Source organism: Xiphophorus maculatus, chromosome 19, assembly GCF_002775205.1.
Source record: "Xiphophorus maculatus strain JP 163 A chromosome 19, X_maculatus-5.0-male, whole genome shotgun sequence".
Classification (NCBI taxonomy): domain Eukaryota; kingdom Metazoa; phylum Chordata; class Actinopteri; order Cyprinodontiformes; family Poeciliidae; genus Xiphophorus; species Xiphophorus maculatus.
Window position 1 is genome coordinate 24535810 of NC_036461.1, and position 15319 is coordinate 24551128.

At 38.3% G+C, this 15319-nt stretch overlaps 2 protein-coding genes across 5 annotated transcripts in view; both read right to left on the reverse strand.

The window, feature by feature from the left end:
- Positions 1-611: 611 nt before the first annotated feature.
- On the reverse strand, positions 612-10598 carry sav1 (salvador family WW domain containing protein 1). The gene is made up of 5 exons (XM_005799263.2): positions 10325-10598; positions 8995-9471; positions 3632-3902; positions 2842-2985; positions 612-1849 (listed from the first exon to the last, which is right to left on the reverse strand). The coding sequence occupies exons 1-5, from the start codon at positions 10416-10418 to the stop codon at positions 1636-1638; spliced, it is 1200 nt and encodes a 399-aa protein (XP_005799320.1). The 5' UTR covers positions 10419-10598; the 3' UTR covers positions 612-1635.
- A 606-nt stretch (positions 10599-11204) lies between these two features.
- nin (ninein) overlaps positions 11205-15319 on the reverse strand; it is a 28106-nt gene continuing 23991 nt past the window's right edge. For all 4 annotated transcript variants that reach the window (XM_023353243.1, XM_023353244.1, XM_023353242.1 and 1 more), the window contains 2 exons: positions 13312-13425; positions 11205-12091 (listed from right to left, as the gene is read on the reverse strand). In XM_023353243.1, the coding sequence (XP_023209011.1) occupies positions 11885-12091; positions 13312-13425 (321 nt within the window). In that variant the 3' untranslated portion in view covers positions 11205-11884. The remainder of the gene's footprint in view (positions 12092-13311; positions 13426-15319) is intronic.

Consider the following 15319-nt stretch of genomic DNA (forward strand, 5'->3'; position numbering starts at 1 on the left):
TTATATTTTAGGATATTTTGGGGAGAATTCAGGTTTTACGATAACCTGAGCCACCACTTTCACAAAACAGCTGCCTGTTAAAATGCTGAACTGATGTTAAGACTCTGCTTTTATCACTGATAACTGATTTTATTAATCTATTTCATGTTCATGTTCAACTAAATTCCAAATCCAAGTGTAGCACACCAAAAAATGACACCCTTTAAAGACACTTCTGCATACTGGACGAGTCAAATGAGGCAGTTGGGTGAACCAAAACTGATTTTGGAAAAGGTAAAGCAGCCCAACATTACGTTTCTACAACGGCCATGACTTAAACACAACTGAAAATCTGCGGACTGTGTTTAAAAGTTGCCTTTGTCTCAGAAAACCAACTAAAGAGAGTGGTCAAACATCCCACCAGCAGCTTGTTGAAGGCTACAAAATTATATTTCTGCAACCTGCTGAGGAATTTTAAACACCAGAAGTGCAAGAATGTATGTGAGCCTGAATGTAAAGTGAGAAAATCCATTTAACAGACTTAAACCTGGGCATCAAATTCTTGCTCTTAAAATGGATCAAAGTTGCACAGTTTAGCAGTCTGCGCTGGGAAAAATATATCGACACTTGTGAACAGGTGAGATCTTTACTGAGTTTACTAAAAATTCATTTAGTTATTTTTCTTTACGTCAAGCAGTCGTCTTAAGTGCATATAAAATTTCTGAGCATCCCAAAACACGAGGGAGGGAACTTGCCCTAAAGTCACCCAAAACATCCATTCCAAAAACAAATAAGATTCACAGCAGTTAAAGTTTGCCAGAGAGGAGCATTTAACTTTGTCATTTAGAGAGGATATGGTAAAATGTCAAGTAGCTTATTTTTGTTTTATTAAACACAGAAAAACATGAATATTCCCAAATTGTACTAACGTCATGTCAGCTGATTGACGGCATCAATTGTGCTTCACAAAGTTCCATAAATCGCACAAACCTTTGGATTGTCTTTAGTGTACAGAACATCAGAAAACAAGAGCAATGCATATTTTTATTTACTTTAGTTTATGATGGTTACAAAGCAAAAGGGAAAAAAAGAAAGTGCTTAAATAAAAGAAGCTGCCGGTCGTTTTTTTGCAGAAAAAAAAAAAGAAGACGGATTAGATGATGTCTGCATGATATGAGCAAAAACTGGAAAGATGATGCATTTGATTTTATTAAAGGCACAGTTTTGTGATGCTTCGCAGCAAATTCCCAGACTTTCAGACTTAGTGCTTCTCAGTCCTAAATGAAAAAAAAAAAAAGAAAGAAAAAATTGCAATATCATTCACGTCTCAGGTTGGTGGTTCCAAACGTCACAACAAGCAGCGTCCACCGGCGACGTCTTCATTCAAGTGCTTTTCTTTCCCAGTCGTTCATAAAGTGAGCATCACTTGAGCTGATTCTCCCTCTTACTCCTCTCTGTCACGAAGTGTTTCGACTTCTTGGCTGATATATTTATATATATTTGGATCGAGCAAAAAGGCACGGATGTTTTTTTGTTTTTTTTTTGGTAAAGAAGCATTTTACGAGTCAATCTCGATGTCGAAGGCAAAATACGGACCGCTCCCCAAACTGTCGCGACCCCAGCGAAGGCGTTCCTCGGCGCGCGTCAGAACCGCCGTCACATGTTCCCGGCGTAGTTCTTGTTGGGCTGCTGGCCGTACCACTGCTGCCGCTGTTTGCGGGCCTCCAGCTCCGACAGCAGTTCCTGCCGGTACACCTCGTACAACTTGACGATTTGCTCCAGCTCCTTCATGAACAGCAGCTTCAGCATGCCCTGGTACGTGTCCAGGTCGGCCAGCTGGAACAGCTCCCACTTCAAGATGTGGTCGTACCTGAAGAGAAGAGAGGGGGAAAGGAATAAAGTGTTAAAAAGTTTTAGTATAGATGGTTTGTTATGAGCACAGGAAGGGGTGCAAATTTGACAGTGTGAATATGACAATTTGCTCAGGGTTTCTGCAGGTCTCACCAGCACAAATCAAACATTTTTAAGAACTTTTTAAGACCACTATGAATGAAATTTAAGACCAGGAATAATGACAAACGTACAAAAGAAAAGCGTATATTCTATAGAGCAGTAGTGGTAAGATTTTTTTTTAAACACGATAAATGTAGCATCATATGGCAACAGAAGTGAACCAATGGCAAAGACAAATGTTTTCTAGCAAACTGCTGATAAATGTACACTTGTTCATGAGACGCAAAAAGGTAACTAGATAACTAAAAAATCTCTTATTTAAAATATATTTGCGTTTTAATAAAGTGTAAGTTTGTGTTTTACTTTAGTGCAAATATGTTATCTAGCTTTAAAAGGTACATTAGCAGCTAGCAAGTCACAGAATTTAATTGATTTGTCTGCATGCAACTCAAACATTTGCCTGACAGAAAAGAGAAAAAATAAACCACATAGAATACCTGATTAAATACTCCTGCCACTATGAAATTTTAAAACCGTGATTAAATTCAAGGCAAATTTGATTAAAGTTGACCTTAAATCAACTTAAAATTGACACTAATGTAAGGGCAACTTTTTCTAATTAATAGACTTTTTAAGGATTCACACACCCTGTTACGATAAAAGACAAAAATAATTTCTGATTATTCTCAATTTTAGACAAAAATTGTTTTGTTTTTTTTTACATTTTTGTTTTAATTTAGTGCAAATAAGCTAATCACAACAAAAAATTGGGGCCTGGTTCACTATAGCAACCTAAACAGGCGTCCAGATAAAGAACAATTACCGCCATGAACTTCAACCAGTATGTAAGTTGTGAATACAATAAGACAAGTTGGGGACCTGCCTGCTAACTCCACAGTCTGTACTCACTTGAGGGGTGCGCGGGCGTACACCTGCAGCCAGTCTGGGATCTCAGCCGTGTGGTACGGGTTAGCCGGCACCAGCACCGGCTGGTTTCTTTCTGGCTGATAGGTCGCAGGAGGCAGCGGCGGCGGCTGATCGTAGCGAGGCACACTGAAAACAATCGTCTTGTCATGAACGGTAAATTTATGATATCAGCTTACTATGGTTTTGTAAATAAGGGGCAATTAAGTAAATGAAAGATCCAAAACCCCCAAAATATTCCAAGAAAAGGCCATGGGTGGCTACAGGTGGTTTGATTCTTGAACGCACTTCAGACTTGATGGTTTGGAAAATATATGTTGTTCATTTGTTGGAAAAATAGACAAAAAATCTTATACACCCTCTATGTAAGGTGGTGTTAACTTAATGTGGCCTTACAAGTTCAAAAAGAGCGTCTGAGGAACAAACCACTTGTTGCCGCCCACCTTTTCTAGGAGTAGTTTTGGTTTTGGATCTTATAAGGTTGTGACATTTGAGGCAAAAAAAATCATTTTTGAAAAACATTTGACAAATCAAGAAAAACATCTCAACTGCCACCATGTTCTTAATGTCTTGAAATAACAAAGGGGCCTAAAAGTTATCAAAAATAATTGCAACAACTCAAAATACTAAAATTTATTACAGATTTAGGTTCCAAACTAACTTAAGTGTTTTCTAACTACCTAAAGAGAAAAGCTACATAGATAGAACTTAATGATTTACAAAAAAGGCAACATAAATGGCCACAGTAGATGGAAATATGTCACTATAGGAATACCTTGGGGCACATGGATGTCGATACTGTGCTCTTTCGTTAATGTGATCCATATAATAGACCCCAAACTCAGCGGACTGCACTTTCTCCCAGCCCACAGGGAGCCCCTCCCTCTCTAGAGGGTGGCTCCAGTGTGTAGTGTTGGTGTTGTGGTCGATGTAGTACTTCCTGCCGCCGATGGTCCAGTCAACGGTCCAGCCGGCCGGAAGGAGGGAGTCATCACCGGTCAGGCTGGAGAGGTTCCCCAGAGACTTGGCCTGTATTCGACCTATGCCTGAGGAAAACAAACATTTTTGGCTGAAGCAGCAGAGACGTCCAAGCAAATGTGCAGCACAGCAGCTGTCGGCTAACGGCACTTCTGGGAAAAAGAAGATTTTTAAAAATGTCTTCCTGACGTGTGTGGGAAAGTGTCATTTAAAGGAGAGGAATGTGCCGTTGCTGATAAGGTCATCTAATGGGGCGACTGAACATACAGCAGGGTAAGACAAAAGGGCTGAGAATCGCTGCTAAACGCAAGATGAATGCAGTTGGAAAGTAAAACTGAACGTGGGCAGAGTTGTAAATCATTTTGACTGGTGTGACAAATCCTCCAACTGTGAATGTTTGAGGAATAGAAGAAAATGGGAGCGTTTTAAGTTTGGACAGGAAGTCAGTAGACTCTCCAACACCAGCCAGACGCGCACAAGAACAAAATGCTAAACCTCCCCAACACTTTCTGCAAGCTGCCAGCTTCCTAAAAGCTACTTTTATTAGCCGCCAGCTGCGCTGACGAGTGTCAAGACTTTGGAACTGGAGAGCGAGCAGGAGAGGAGCTGAAAAATTCTGGAAAATGGGAGCTAAAGTTGGATAAATTCTGCATGAGAATGACAGCAGCAGGGCAACAGAGCTGGAGCTCTCTGCCAGCCGCTGAGTGAAGGAATGGAATGTGCTTTCGTGCCAAAGAAGCGTACTCGTAGTCCTCTTTCTTCACCTCATCATCATACTTTAGTTTTTTTTTTCTTCTTGAGATAAAGACCCACTACGCAGGGTCACAGCTATGCAAAGACTACAAACATTCGATAAGAGAAACACAAAGTAGTGGGAAAATGTGAATCGGAAAAAAATGAAACATGAATTTTTCTTTTACAAATAAAATGTGACCAGAACTACCACATGTTTGTCCCGTTCATCGTCTGAGGCAACCTGTACATTTTAATTTTACCTCAACAATGTCGCTGTTCCATAAAAATCAGACTTGTGGCATGCAAGAAAAATAGTTTAACACTTTCACACCCGAGATATCAATCTTCCGTTGTGTTTTGGTCCATTGCATGAACTCCCAATAAAATACATTCAAGTTTGTAGTTATAACACCATAAAATGCGAGAACAAAAATTGAAGGAGAATATTCTGGCCACTGTAATTCTGATGCATGAAGACTTTTTGTTATAAATTCACATACAAGTTTTATAGTAATTGACTGTTGATGCATAAATCAACTTCAAAATCAATTTTTTGGCTCCTTACATTGTCCTGGCAGTCAGAAGGGGAAATCAAATTAGATTTTTTTTAAAGAGGCAGTATTATCTAAATTGATTTTTGTTAGCTTTATATCATGTTATAATGTTACTTATAACATGATTGATTAGGTTACTCCCTAATCAAAAACATACCCGTTTCTTGGTATCTTCCAGGCATGTTTGCAGAATACTTTGAGCTCTCCATTGGGGGTTGCCTAAACGCTTGCTTTCACCAAGCACCTTTTCCACTCAGCTCCTTCCGTCACCTTCAGTCTAGGAGCAATTAGGAAACACCTGGTGGAACTGCGCAGCTGCTGAGCTCTTCACATTAACTACTTCTTCTTCTTCTATTGCGTTTTCTGGCAGTTTACAATCTTTGTGCATTACCGCCATCAACTGGACAGAGACATAATTCAGAAATGCATTTTTTCCTATCTATCTTCAAATCTTAAAATAACTAAATTATACATATACTTATACACTCACACACATACTAAATCCTCTCAGCTAATTTTGTATCTTTTAAATATTTAATAAGTGCTTGAATAATATCATGTGACTGATGCTTCCCTTGTAAATTAGCCATAGTTACTGAACTCCCCATTACCCTTTCCAATTCTTTCCTCTCTTTTATATATTTCCTACAATAAATCAACACATGTTCTACTCCTTCTGTTGCCCCGCAATAAGAAGAATCACCTGATGGATGTTTCCCTATTATTTTTAAACCACTACTTAAACCAGTATGCCCAATCCTCAAATCACACGAACCACTTCTCAGTGAAACGTTTCGAAGAACATTTCTAAACCGCTTAACGGGGAAAATGCTGTGATGACTTCCTGAAGGTGACTTTCAGGGCGTTAAATGGTGCAGTCAAATTTCTTTTTAGTAATAATGTTTGATAAATACAGCCTTTTTATAACAGCTGGAGGTGTCATTGCTATTTGATTGCTTGGAATACTCATAACATTGCTGCTTCAAGTGTTCATTAAATATCACAAAACCGGATCATTGTTTAGCAATTTGTAATGACTTAATTTTTCTATCAACAAACCTGGAGGTCTTTTTGCTGTCATGATTGCTATTTGTTGCATTGCTGACCTAAAACAAAGTTCCCACTAATTAATTTGTATGAGTTGTAAGTTGTTTGGAAAACAACAACAACAAAAAAACAACATAAAAATTGGCGAAAATTGAACATGGTGGGCCAAAACTAGAGGAAAACCAGAAACTGGTATCGCCCAGTAAAATCCTGATTGGTGCGGCAGGTTTGGCTTTAGGTTCTGGTCATATTCTGTAACTCTGTTGCTACATGTTATTTCTCTCTTGACCCTCTCTTTTGTGTCTCGTCATGAATAAATCAAAAGTTACTGGAGCCTAAAATAAAAAATATAATAATTAAAATAAGGATATATAATTATTATTTCCATGTGAAATCAGAAAGTAGTAGTAAATAATGGTTGAGATGTGATTAGAGCTGCCAAATATATCAAATTGCTACTACTAAATAGCAATTTGGTATGCAATAAAAAGACTCATGGACATTTATTTAGTAAGATAGGATAAGAAAGTGTGAGGAATAGGAGACTGTTATGCTCCTGAACTCGATATTCAGCTCTTTTTCCGATCAGTGAATGCATCACACACACACACACACACACACACACACGCACACACACACACACACACACACACACACACACACACACACACACACACGAGTGCTGCAAAAAGATGGAGACTTTCAGCAGATAACACGAAGCCTGAACAAAGTACAGCGAGACCACTGCTTTAATCGGACGAGGTAACTGAGCTACATGCTAACGGAAGATGCTAAAGATGGTTTAAAATGGCAAGTCCAAATAATTTAGCAAAACACAGTTTTTACAGAAATGAGGTTCTCACACATTGTGACGTCAATTTTGACTAATGGCACCAAAGCTGGACTAAATATGTTTCTTATATCTTCTCATTTCCCAGTTCTTAAAGAGAATTTATGACTGGCTAAATCTGTTAGCGGCAGACACCTAAGAGCTGATCTTATACTGAAACAATGTTTTGTTTTTTCCTTTTCATAATACTGGAACAAAATGAAAATAGTCACCTTCAGTGTAGCTGCACTTCTGGTTAAGTAACACCCTGCCTTCCATGCCACAAATATTTTGCTAACTAATTATTATCATCATCTGACATCCTGAGCAGGAGGGAGACGAGGACAAAAATGAGATGAAAGGAAGTTAGCTGGCAGTCTAAAATTTGAACAATGAGTAAATGTTAAACGCTACATGATCGAGACAATGTGCAAGAATACCTTACAGATTAGTGTCAAGTCAAGATGACAGCAGCTTATTTTAGAGTGACACAAAAAGCAAAAAGGCTGAGAATGACACTGCTCTTTCTTCTGACACACACATTCATTTTTACGACATCCGCATCAGGATGACATGCAGCTACACAGAGATCAGTGCATGGGAGCTATTTAAGACGGAGGTTTCTGACTGTAAAATTACTAGTTTGGCACCAGAAAGTTATTGGCAAATGGAAAGAATTCCCCCCCTAAATGCAGAGACTCCAACACTTGTTTGACTTCACTTCAAAAAGAGCTGCACGATACGCAAAAGGCGGGTCGCATCAACAAGACGGCCACATAATAAAAGGGTTTCTGCTTGAGGAGATGTGGAAAATTCCTGCAAGCTGCATACAATTTTACTCTCAGGGGGTAAATTTACACTCGCAACATACTAGTGTTTACAGTGCGGAGCTTTCATATGACAAGATTGAACCTGGTTGAAAACATGAACTAAAATGACTCCTTTGGATTGAAAACCAGTGGCTTGTATTCCAGTCATCTATTTGTGGTTCAAAAACCATCAGTAATATTTAAAACAGAGCACATCAGAGAGGTTAATTTGACTAAACCGAGTGTTAAGTCTCAATGTAAGTAGCAGGTAGGGAGGCAAGTCATTGATCAATGAGTTTATTGAAAGTTGATTGAGCTTTGATCGCAGCCGTTTTCTTAAAAAGCTCTTAAAAAAGAGGGCTGACAGTCGTTCAATAACATAAAGGTCACATTTTTTATAATAAACTAAATTTGAATAATACTTCATTAAATTTTGACATTATTTTGTGACAGCTGTAACAGAAAATTGTGGATTTCTGGCATTATTAATAAAATATAACAAAACAGGAGCCTTTTAGGTTGCTGAACAGAAAAATAAAAGATGCATTTGTGAAACGTTCAATCCGTCCTGAACAAACAGATGTTCACACTGAAGTACCGTCATGTTTTTCTCCCCCATCATGTCACAATTTTTCTTTGTTATCCCTTCCACTTTTCTGTTATCTTAGCACATCGATTATTCTTTCATGACGCTGACGCTACTCTGTGCAGTTCAGCTGAATGAGCGTTCATATAAGTGTTCATATTTCAAAAAGAACAGCGAAAAGTACCTTTTTCATCCCAAACTCATCTCTGTTTGAACAGTTTCTCTTTCCTGTTCTGTTACGGCCCTGCCATCTTTGTTTTTGTATCAACTGGTTCCACTTAAGGACAGCCAGTGGTGCCCTCTTCTGGATGGAAGCCAAACTACCAGACTAAAAAAAAGATCTAAGCGGACAATATCAGTTAATCGATCAGAACAATTTTTAACTTTTGATTAAATCACTGAGAATTTATTGCAAGTTGATTAACTGTTAATCTGATTAATCCTCAGACTTGAAAGGTTTGATTTCAATCCACAAAACCTGCCATTAAAAACTCATTTGAGTCTCAAATAAGACTTCCAAATTAAAAAAATCTGTAGCCTTTGTAACATCTTGAAAAACATCACTTTAGTTTATGACTTTTAGAAAGCATTTCCTGTTACCTGAGGGGGCTCGGCTTGGCGCTGGGGAGGGGTGTTGGTGAGGAAGTCTTTGGAAGTTGTGTTCATTGTGTTCATAGTATCTATAGTCCTCAGGGAAGTGCTCCTGCATTCTCCTGGGCTGACACTGCTGCTGGTTTTCATAATAGGGTTCAGCTGGGTAGTAATACCTGGCTGCATCTCCATTCTCCGACATGGGGCTCACATCGGTGAGGAAGGATTGCGTTGAGCCGCGGTACTCGTGGGACAGGTCTCCCAGACTGCGAGGCAGGTATGGCGGCGCTGACATGCGGTGGCTCTCTCTGCGGGCCACTTCGTGTGGCGGCCTCTGCACGGGTGCGCGGAGGACGCTCTTGTTACGGGACACAACCGACTCCCTGCTGGTCGCCACAGAGTAGGAAGAGGGCGCCATCTCCGGCGGGGGCCCCTCTGTTCGTCTGGGAATAGTGGGTCCATGGCGGATGAATGAGGGCATAAGATCTGCAAGACATTAACAAAGGTCAAGCTCCATAATGTCCGGAGACTATAGTCCAAAAACTATATCTTTATTTTAGAAATTGGTGGGCAGATCCCTGGAGTGTCAAAAAAAGAACATTTTATTAGAGAATGAACTGAAGACACCACAGAAACAGCATGCTTCTTAAATTGCCGAATCATTCATCTTTTGCAATAAAATCCAATGGACTCTTTTGCCGTCACCATGATATATTTAACATTTTACACAGAACCCCTAGAACTCTGGCATCCCAAACTAACTTCTTGCAGTTAGAAGAAAAATGTTGGCCAATTAAAAGATTACTTTAAACCTAAAGTTAAAAACCACAACACATTAATTAAAAAACACTGATAGAATAAGCTTTTTTGTGATGTCTTACTCTGGCAGTATTTCTAAGCCCTCATTGAAACTCTTCTGTTTTATCAACAGATGCTAATTAGGCATCTAAATACAACACTTAGGCTTTTACATTTCGAAGGACCTTAGCTTTAGTTAAGGAGTAGTAAAAAAAAAAGAGATAACTTATCTCAATGTTGCTAAAGCAAATAAAAGATCCGGTGTATTTAATTTACAGCAGTTATCGTCAGAGTTGTTATCCTCTTTCATAACATAAAGTCAATGAGCTTCTCAGTTAGCACCGGACTACTTTGTTAGCATCCTAGCTGGATAAACACACAGTATACATTACATTGCAAAGCAGTTTATAAACCATAATGATGTGGTTAACTTTCCATACTCTCACTTCAGTGTGTTGGTTTGCATTAGCTGGGTACAGCCAGGCACTAGTTAACGTTAGCTAGCGAGCTAACCTGCGCTCGGACTACTTGTTGCGCTTACTTCTGAGGAGCGGAGACGTTTCCTTCTTCACATATTTCCCGTGTACCTCGGCTGGTTTTGACGCTTCGTTTTTACTTTTCTTTCGTGAGAGCATAACTTAAAGCTTGGGGACGTCGTCGACAAGACACTGGGAAGTCATGGCACAATCCTCCGACGCTGCTACCGTCCTCCGCTCCGTTAACAACTGGCAGAAAGGAGACATTTTCAGCTGGTCCAACAGCTAGCAGCAGCTAGCCGGCTAACTGTAGCCACTGGGAGCGACTATCCAGTCCCAGCGCTGGTCCTCCAACCTGGTCACACGCCCCCTGCAGGACGGTTTGAGCACAACTAGATGCCGTGTTGATGTGTGTGGCGCATGGACGGACCAAAACAAAGTAGGGCATAACTAAAGTAGAAAGAAAACATTTATTTATAAATAATCTTAAAAGTAAAATAAATAATGCAGATGGACAAAGGAGGATGAATAATACATCCTTTTTCAATTTTTAAAAAAAATGACACCATATCTACTTTTCCTTTCACAGTTTTGCACCACCAGTGTGTTGCTTTATCATGAAATCCAAATAAAAATAATAATTTTGTGATTGAAGCATAAAAATGTGGGAAAGTTCAAGTTGTAATACTCCTTCAATACACCACAATACCTACTTGATCCAGTTGTGGGGCTTATTTTTAAGTTGACAATAGTCAAAAAGTATTTTTTAATAAAGAGTTTGACCAGGTGCGAAGCTTTTACAGGATATAGTGGTGGAGAAAGCACTATTTCATTCAAATTCCAGTTACCTCAATAATTGAATGTTAAACAGCAGAAGATAAATGAGAATCGTATTTTGAATAAGGAAGAAAATGACCACAAACTATCAGAATGCTATACAATACACTTTATTTGCATTTGTGTAACAGACCATTTCAGCTCAAAAACATTCATGATGGCAACTTTACATATTGCAACAGATTATAGCATTTTTTTCATCAATTATAATTAAATAAAAGTTAAGTATTGCCACACGAGACTTTTATAGTCCACATAGTTTCAAGTAGTGTTAAATAAAAAGCAAAAACATTGTCAGCATTACAAAACTGATGATTCTGTCCATGATTTTACTTCCCGTTCGTTCTTAACATTATGTCTACAGGACCAACACAGACAGACATTTGAAGATTTTACAAACTTTTACAACAATATTGCTTTTCTCTTTGGACAGAGATAGTACAGAGTGTGCCAAGGTGGGATCATTTTCCTATTTGTAGTTAACTTTTCAGCTTAGAAATTGTTTTAAAATGATAAATTGCTACGAAATAAATGACTAGCCAACCGTTTGACCTCGTATTTGGTTCATCACAAGGTCAAGTCTGTCAACCTGCCGCCGTTAAGAATAAAACAAATAGAGATCCTGCATATTTAGCAGCGACGTTTACATACGTCTGAGCCCTCCAATTGTCCTGCATCTGTCTGGATCCGTTGCACAAGTGTCCCTGTAGTTCGCAAACATACAGTTTGCATACTTAAAGTTGGCACGACCAACTCCTTCAAACGTTCCGCGTGTTTCCAGAGACGCGTTACGGGCATTTGTAGTTGTACGGTAGCGGCGATGGGTTTAGGTCCCGCACAATCTTGTTGAGGCTGGAGATCTTCTCTTCCAGCAGGTAGTTCTTCTTCTCGGCAATCTTCTGCCGCTGCTGCGTTATTTCCAGAGCCTCGATCAGCTGAGAGTTCTCCACGTACATGTCCTTAATCAGCACGTCTGCTTTGCCGTTCCTGTGCAGCTACAAGAGTCGGAGAAAGGAAATATTTATCAGTCGCATGTTAAAAGATTTTCTGCTTGGAAAGTAGGTGGACACGGATTAATTGGTAGAAAAAAAATCCCCCAAAAACTATTTTCTATGCCAGTCAAACTTTCAAATAAAGTGCAAGTAGAACATATTAATATTAATATGGTGTAAATGCTTCTCACAAGTAAAACATTACATATATTTAAATACAATTTCTAATAGAACATCAAGACTCTTCTGAGTCTGCTTCAAAATAAGCTGTTCAAGTTTGTTGTAGCCTGGGCATCATCATTCCCATCTGAACTATGTTAAATGTCACTGAGTTGAAATACATAATAAATAAACAGTCCTTTAAGTTCTTATTCTCACTACTAAGCTAATAAAACAGGACAGTTGTGGTTCTTCAAAATAAAGGTACTTTGAAGGCAACATTTAGTCACTGTCCCTCACTATTTTGTATTGTAAGCATACCTTTGAAAATGTTTCCGGTTTAAATTTATGGAAAAAAATTGTTTTACCGCATGATTTTAATGTAAGAAATCCTCTGAAATTAAAAGGGGAGGTAACACTTTTAATACTAGATTAACAGCTGATAAGTCAGGTCTGTTGGAAAATAAAAGCACTTCCTGTTTGACTCATCTAGAAATTCAAGATTAAAAGCACCTTTTTGTGACGGTTTTCTTTAAACAAATTCACATTTCCAATCTGACTTGCATATTCATTTTCAAACCGCTGTATATATTTTTTTCCATGTTGAATTGAATGTTTTGAAAAAACAATATGAAGCTATCCATGTGTTCAATGAGACGGGAGGAAACTGATAACCTACAGTAAATCGGTTTTCTCCAACTAGAGAATGTGAGTTCTTAAATCAGGAGATTTTACTTAAAAAAATAAAAAGTTGTGGATTCTGATGGAGACACTTTATATATATATATATATAGGTATATATGTATACCTATATATATATATATAAAAAGTACGGTGGTTTGAATTTGTATTAAGCCTGAAAAACAATCTTTAATATCTCATTAATGAAACTGACTTTGACTTTTAAGTTTCAGTTACTGAAAAAACCCCCAACATTTTCACAAGTATCTACAAAGGACCTCACTAGAATTTATTCATCTATCTTTCCGCCTTCTTAATTTTAGCTTATAAAAGTTTATTTTACCGGTATGTTAAGTCACTTTTTAAGAATGATCATAACATACCTGGTCCTTCAGCTGAGTCACCTTCTCCTTTAGCAGCAGCTTGACGTTATGGAGTGAAAGTTCGATTTCCCTCATGCGTTCCTCCATCTTCTTCATCTTCCTCTCTCGTTCATCCTGGTGAGAAGACGGACAGAAATATAGTCAAGAAAATGCGGACGCAGCAAAATGTGATTTTTTAAATTTATTTTCTTTTAAGTTGTGATAAATAAAGACGTGAGACTAGAAGAAGAAAACAACATGCAGACATTTGGCTTTTTTTTTTTTTTTTTGAGACATGGTTGCTTTATTTTCCAACTGATTTTTGCAGAGAATGATTTTCGGTACAATTCTAAAAGTGATTCCTTAAAAATAAATTAAAATTAAATAGGCTTAAAATAATTTCACATATGCCTACAAAAAAATGTAATAATTTAATGTATAAATAAAACTTAAGATAAGATAAATAACCAAAAAAAAAACCCATACAACGTGGAGGAAAAGAACAAGTGACAACTCAAAAAATAAATATGGCAATAATGGCACACCAATTAAAGATAAATACCAGAAAAATAGGAAGTGAAATAAACATGTGACAGAAAAACTTCACTTTGGTTGCGCAGCAGCAACAAAAACAGGTCCAGAACATATTTAGCTACATTTATCGTGACACGTTAACATTTCTAGCTTAAACAGAAAGAAAACAAAACACCAGGAGTCTTACGCCATACAGTGACATGTCGCGCGATTAAATGAAGAGTCTCAGAGGGAACAAAATGCACCTAAAGCGTAACTTTTCTCCATAACATTAAGACAAATATCCATAAAACTTAGCCTCTGATGATTTAAATGCCCTGTCACATTTATTATGAACAGTAAAAGGGCTCTAATGAAACATACAGCATCAAAACTCCCTGTAATCAACCCAATTTAGTAAACTATAACAGTCAATATCTGTCAACTGTACATACAGTAAAAGTCACATTTTCTAAAATATGTTTGGTAAACATAGCTTTCAGTGTCATTGTTGTAAATCCATGTTGCTTTGTAAAAAAAAAAAAAAATACTACTAATAAAATTAAAATAAAAATACCCCGGCAGGATCCCTCTTGGCTCGTTCCTGCCCCCTAGCAGCAGAGAAACACAACCGCACCTTTGTGCCTTTTCAGTCAGGCACATTTGTTCAGGATGTGGGAGAGCGGTGGGCATCACATTTAACGCTCTGATTTCAAATATGTCAGAAGAGAGGAGAAGTGTTAAAGAAGTCGAGCACGGGGGAAGCAGCGACTGTCACAATCCACCGATCCGCCTGCAGCTGTCTGCGTGAGCGGCCCGTTGCTCCGGCGGCGCCCCCTGAAGAGAAAAGGCAGGAACACTTCACCAGAGGTCTACCCTCTCCTCCAATCCTCAACATACACACTCACACACAGTCGTGTTTTCATCACTTGTGGGGACTTCACATTGACTTCCAATAATTTCTACAGCCTAACCCTTATCATACTTCTAACCCTAACCATCACATACCTAACCACTAGCCCAAAAACAACAATTTCCCTCACGGGAACCAAGACAATGTCCCCATAACCCCACATTGTAGAAATAGGTTCCCATAAGGATATGAAAACCTGGTACACACACACACTACAAGTTTGTATTTTTTAGGTCTGCTAGTCAGATGTGTTAACTATAAATCTATTCTATCAACTAGAACTAGAAAAACAGAAAGAAAATCCATGAAACTATGAAAAACAACAATAATTCTAGTAATTATGGCATTGGATCTTGATTTCCACAGTTATAAAGTGCCTCACAGAGTATTTATTTATTCTGAATTGTATTACTTCTGCAAACAGATAAATACTTCTGCAAGGCACTGCCAAAACGTTCATAGTTATATTATCTGAACATAGATGAACAGAGTCATAAATCTAATGTTATTAGCTTGGCAGAAACAACAACAACAAAAATAAAAAATAGAATCCTGGACCACACCCAGATGATCACCGTAGCTCAACTACTTCAGCCCAGAGAT

What these genes read in the sequence shown, in the direction of transcription:
- sav1 (XM_005799263.2), bottom strand. Translation starts at nt 10,418, where the DNA reads ATGCTCTCACGAAAGAAAAGTAAAAACGAAGCGTCAAAACCAGCCGAG. An exon ending in AACGTCTCCGCTCCTCAGAA is followed by an intron (nt 9,472 to 10,324) that starts GTAAGCGCAACA and finishes AATGTCTTGCAG; the next exon opens with ATCTTATGCCCTCATTCATC. An exon ending in TACGCCCGCGCACCCCTCAA is followed by an intron (nt 1,850 to 2,841) that starts GTGAGTACAGAC and finishes TCTTCTCTTCAG; the next exon opens with GTACGACCACATCTTGAAGT.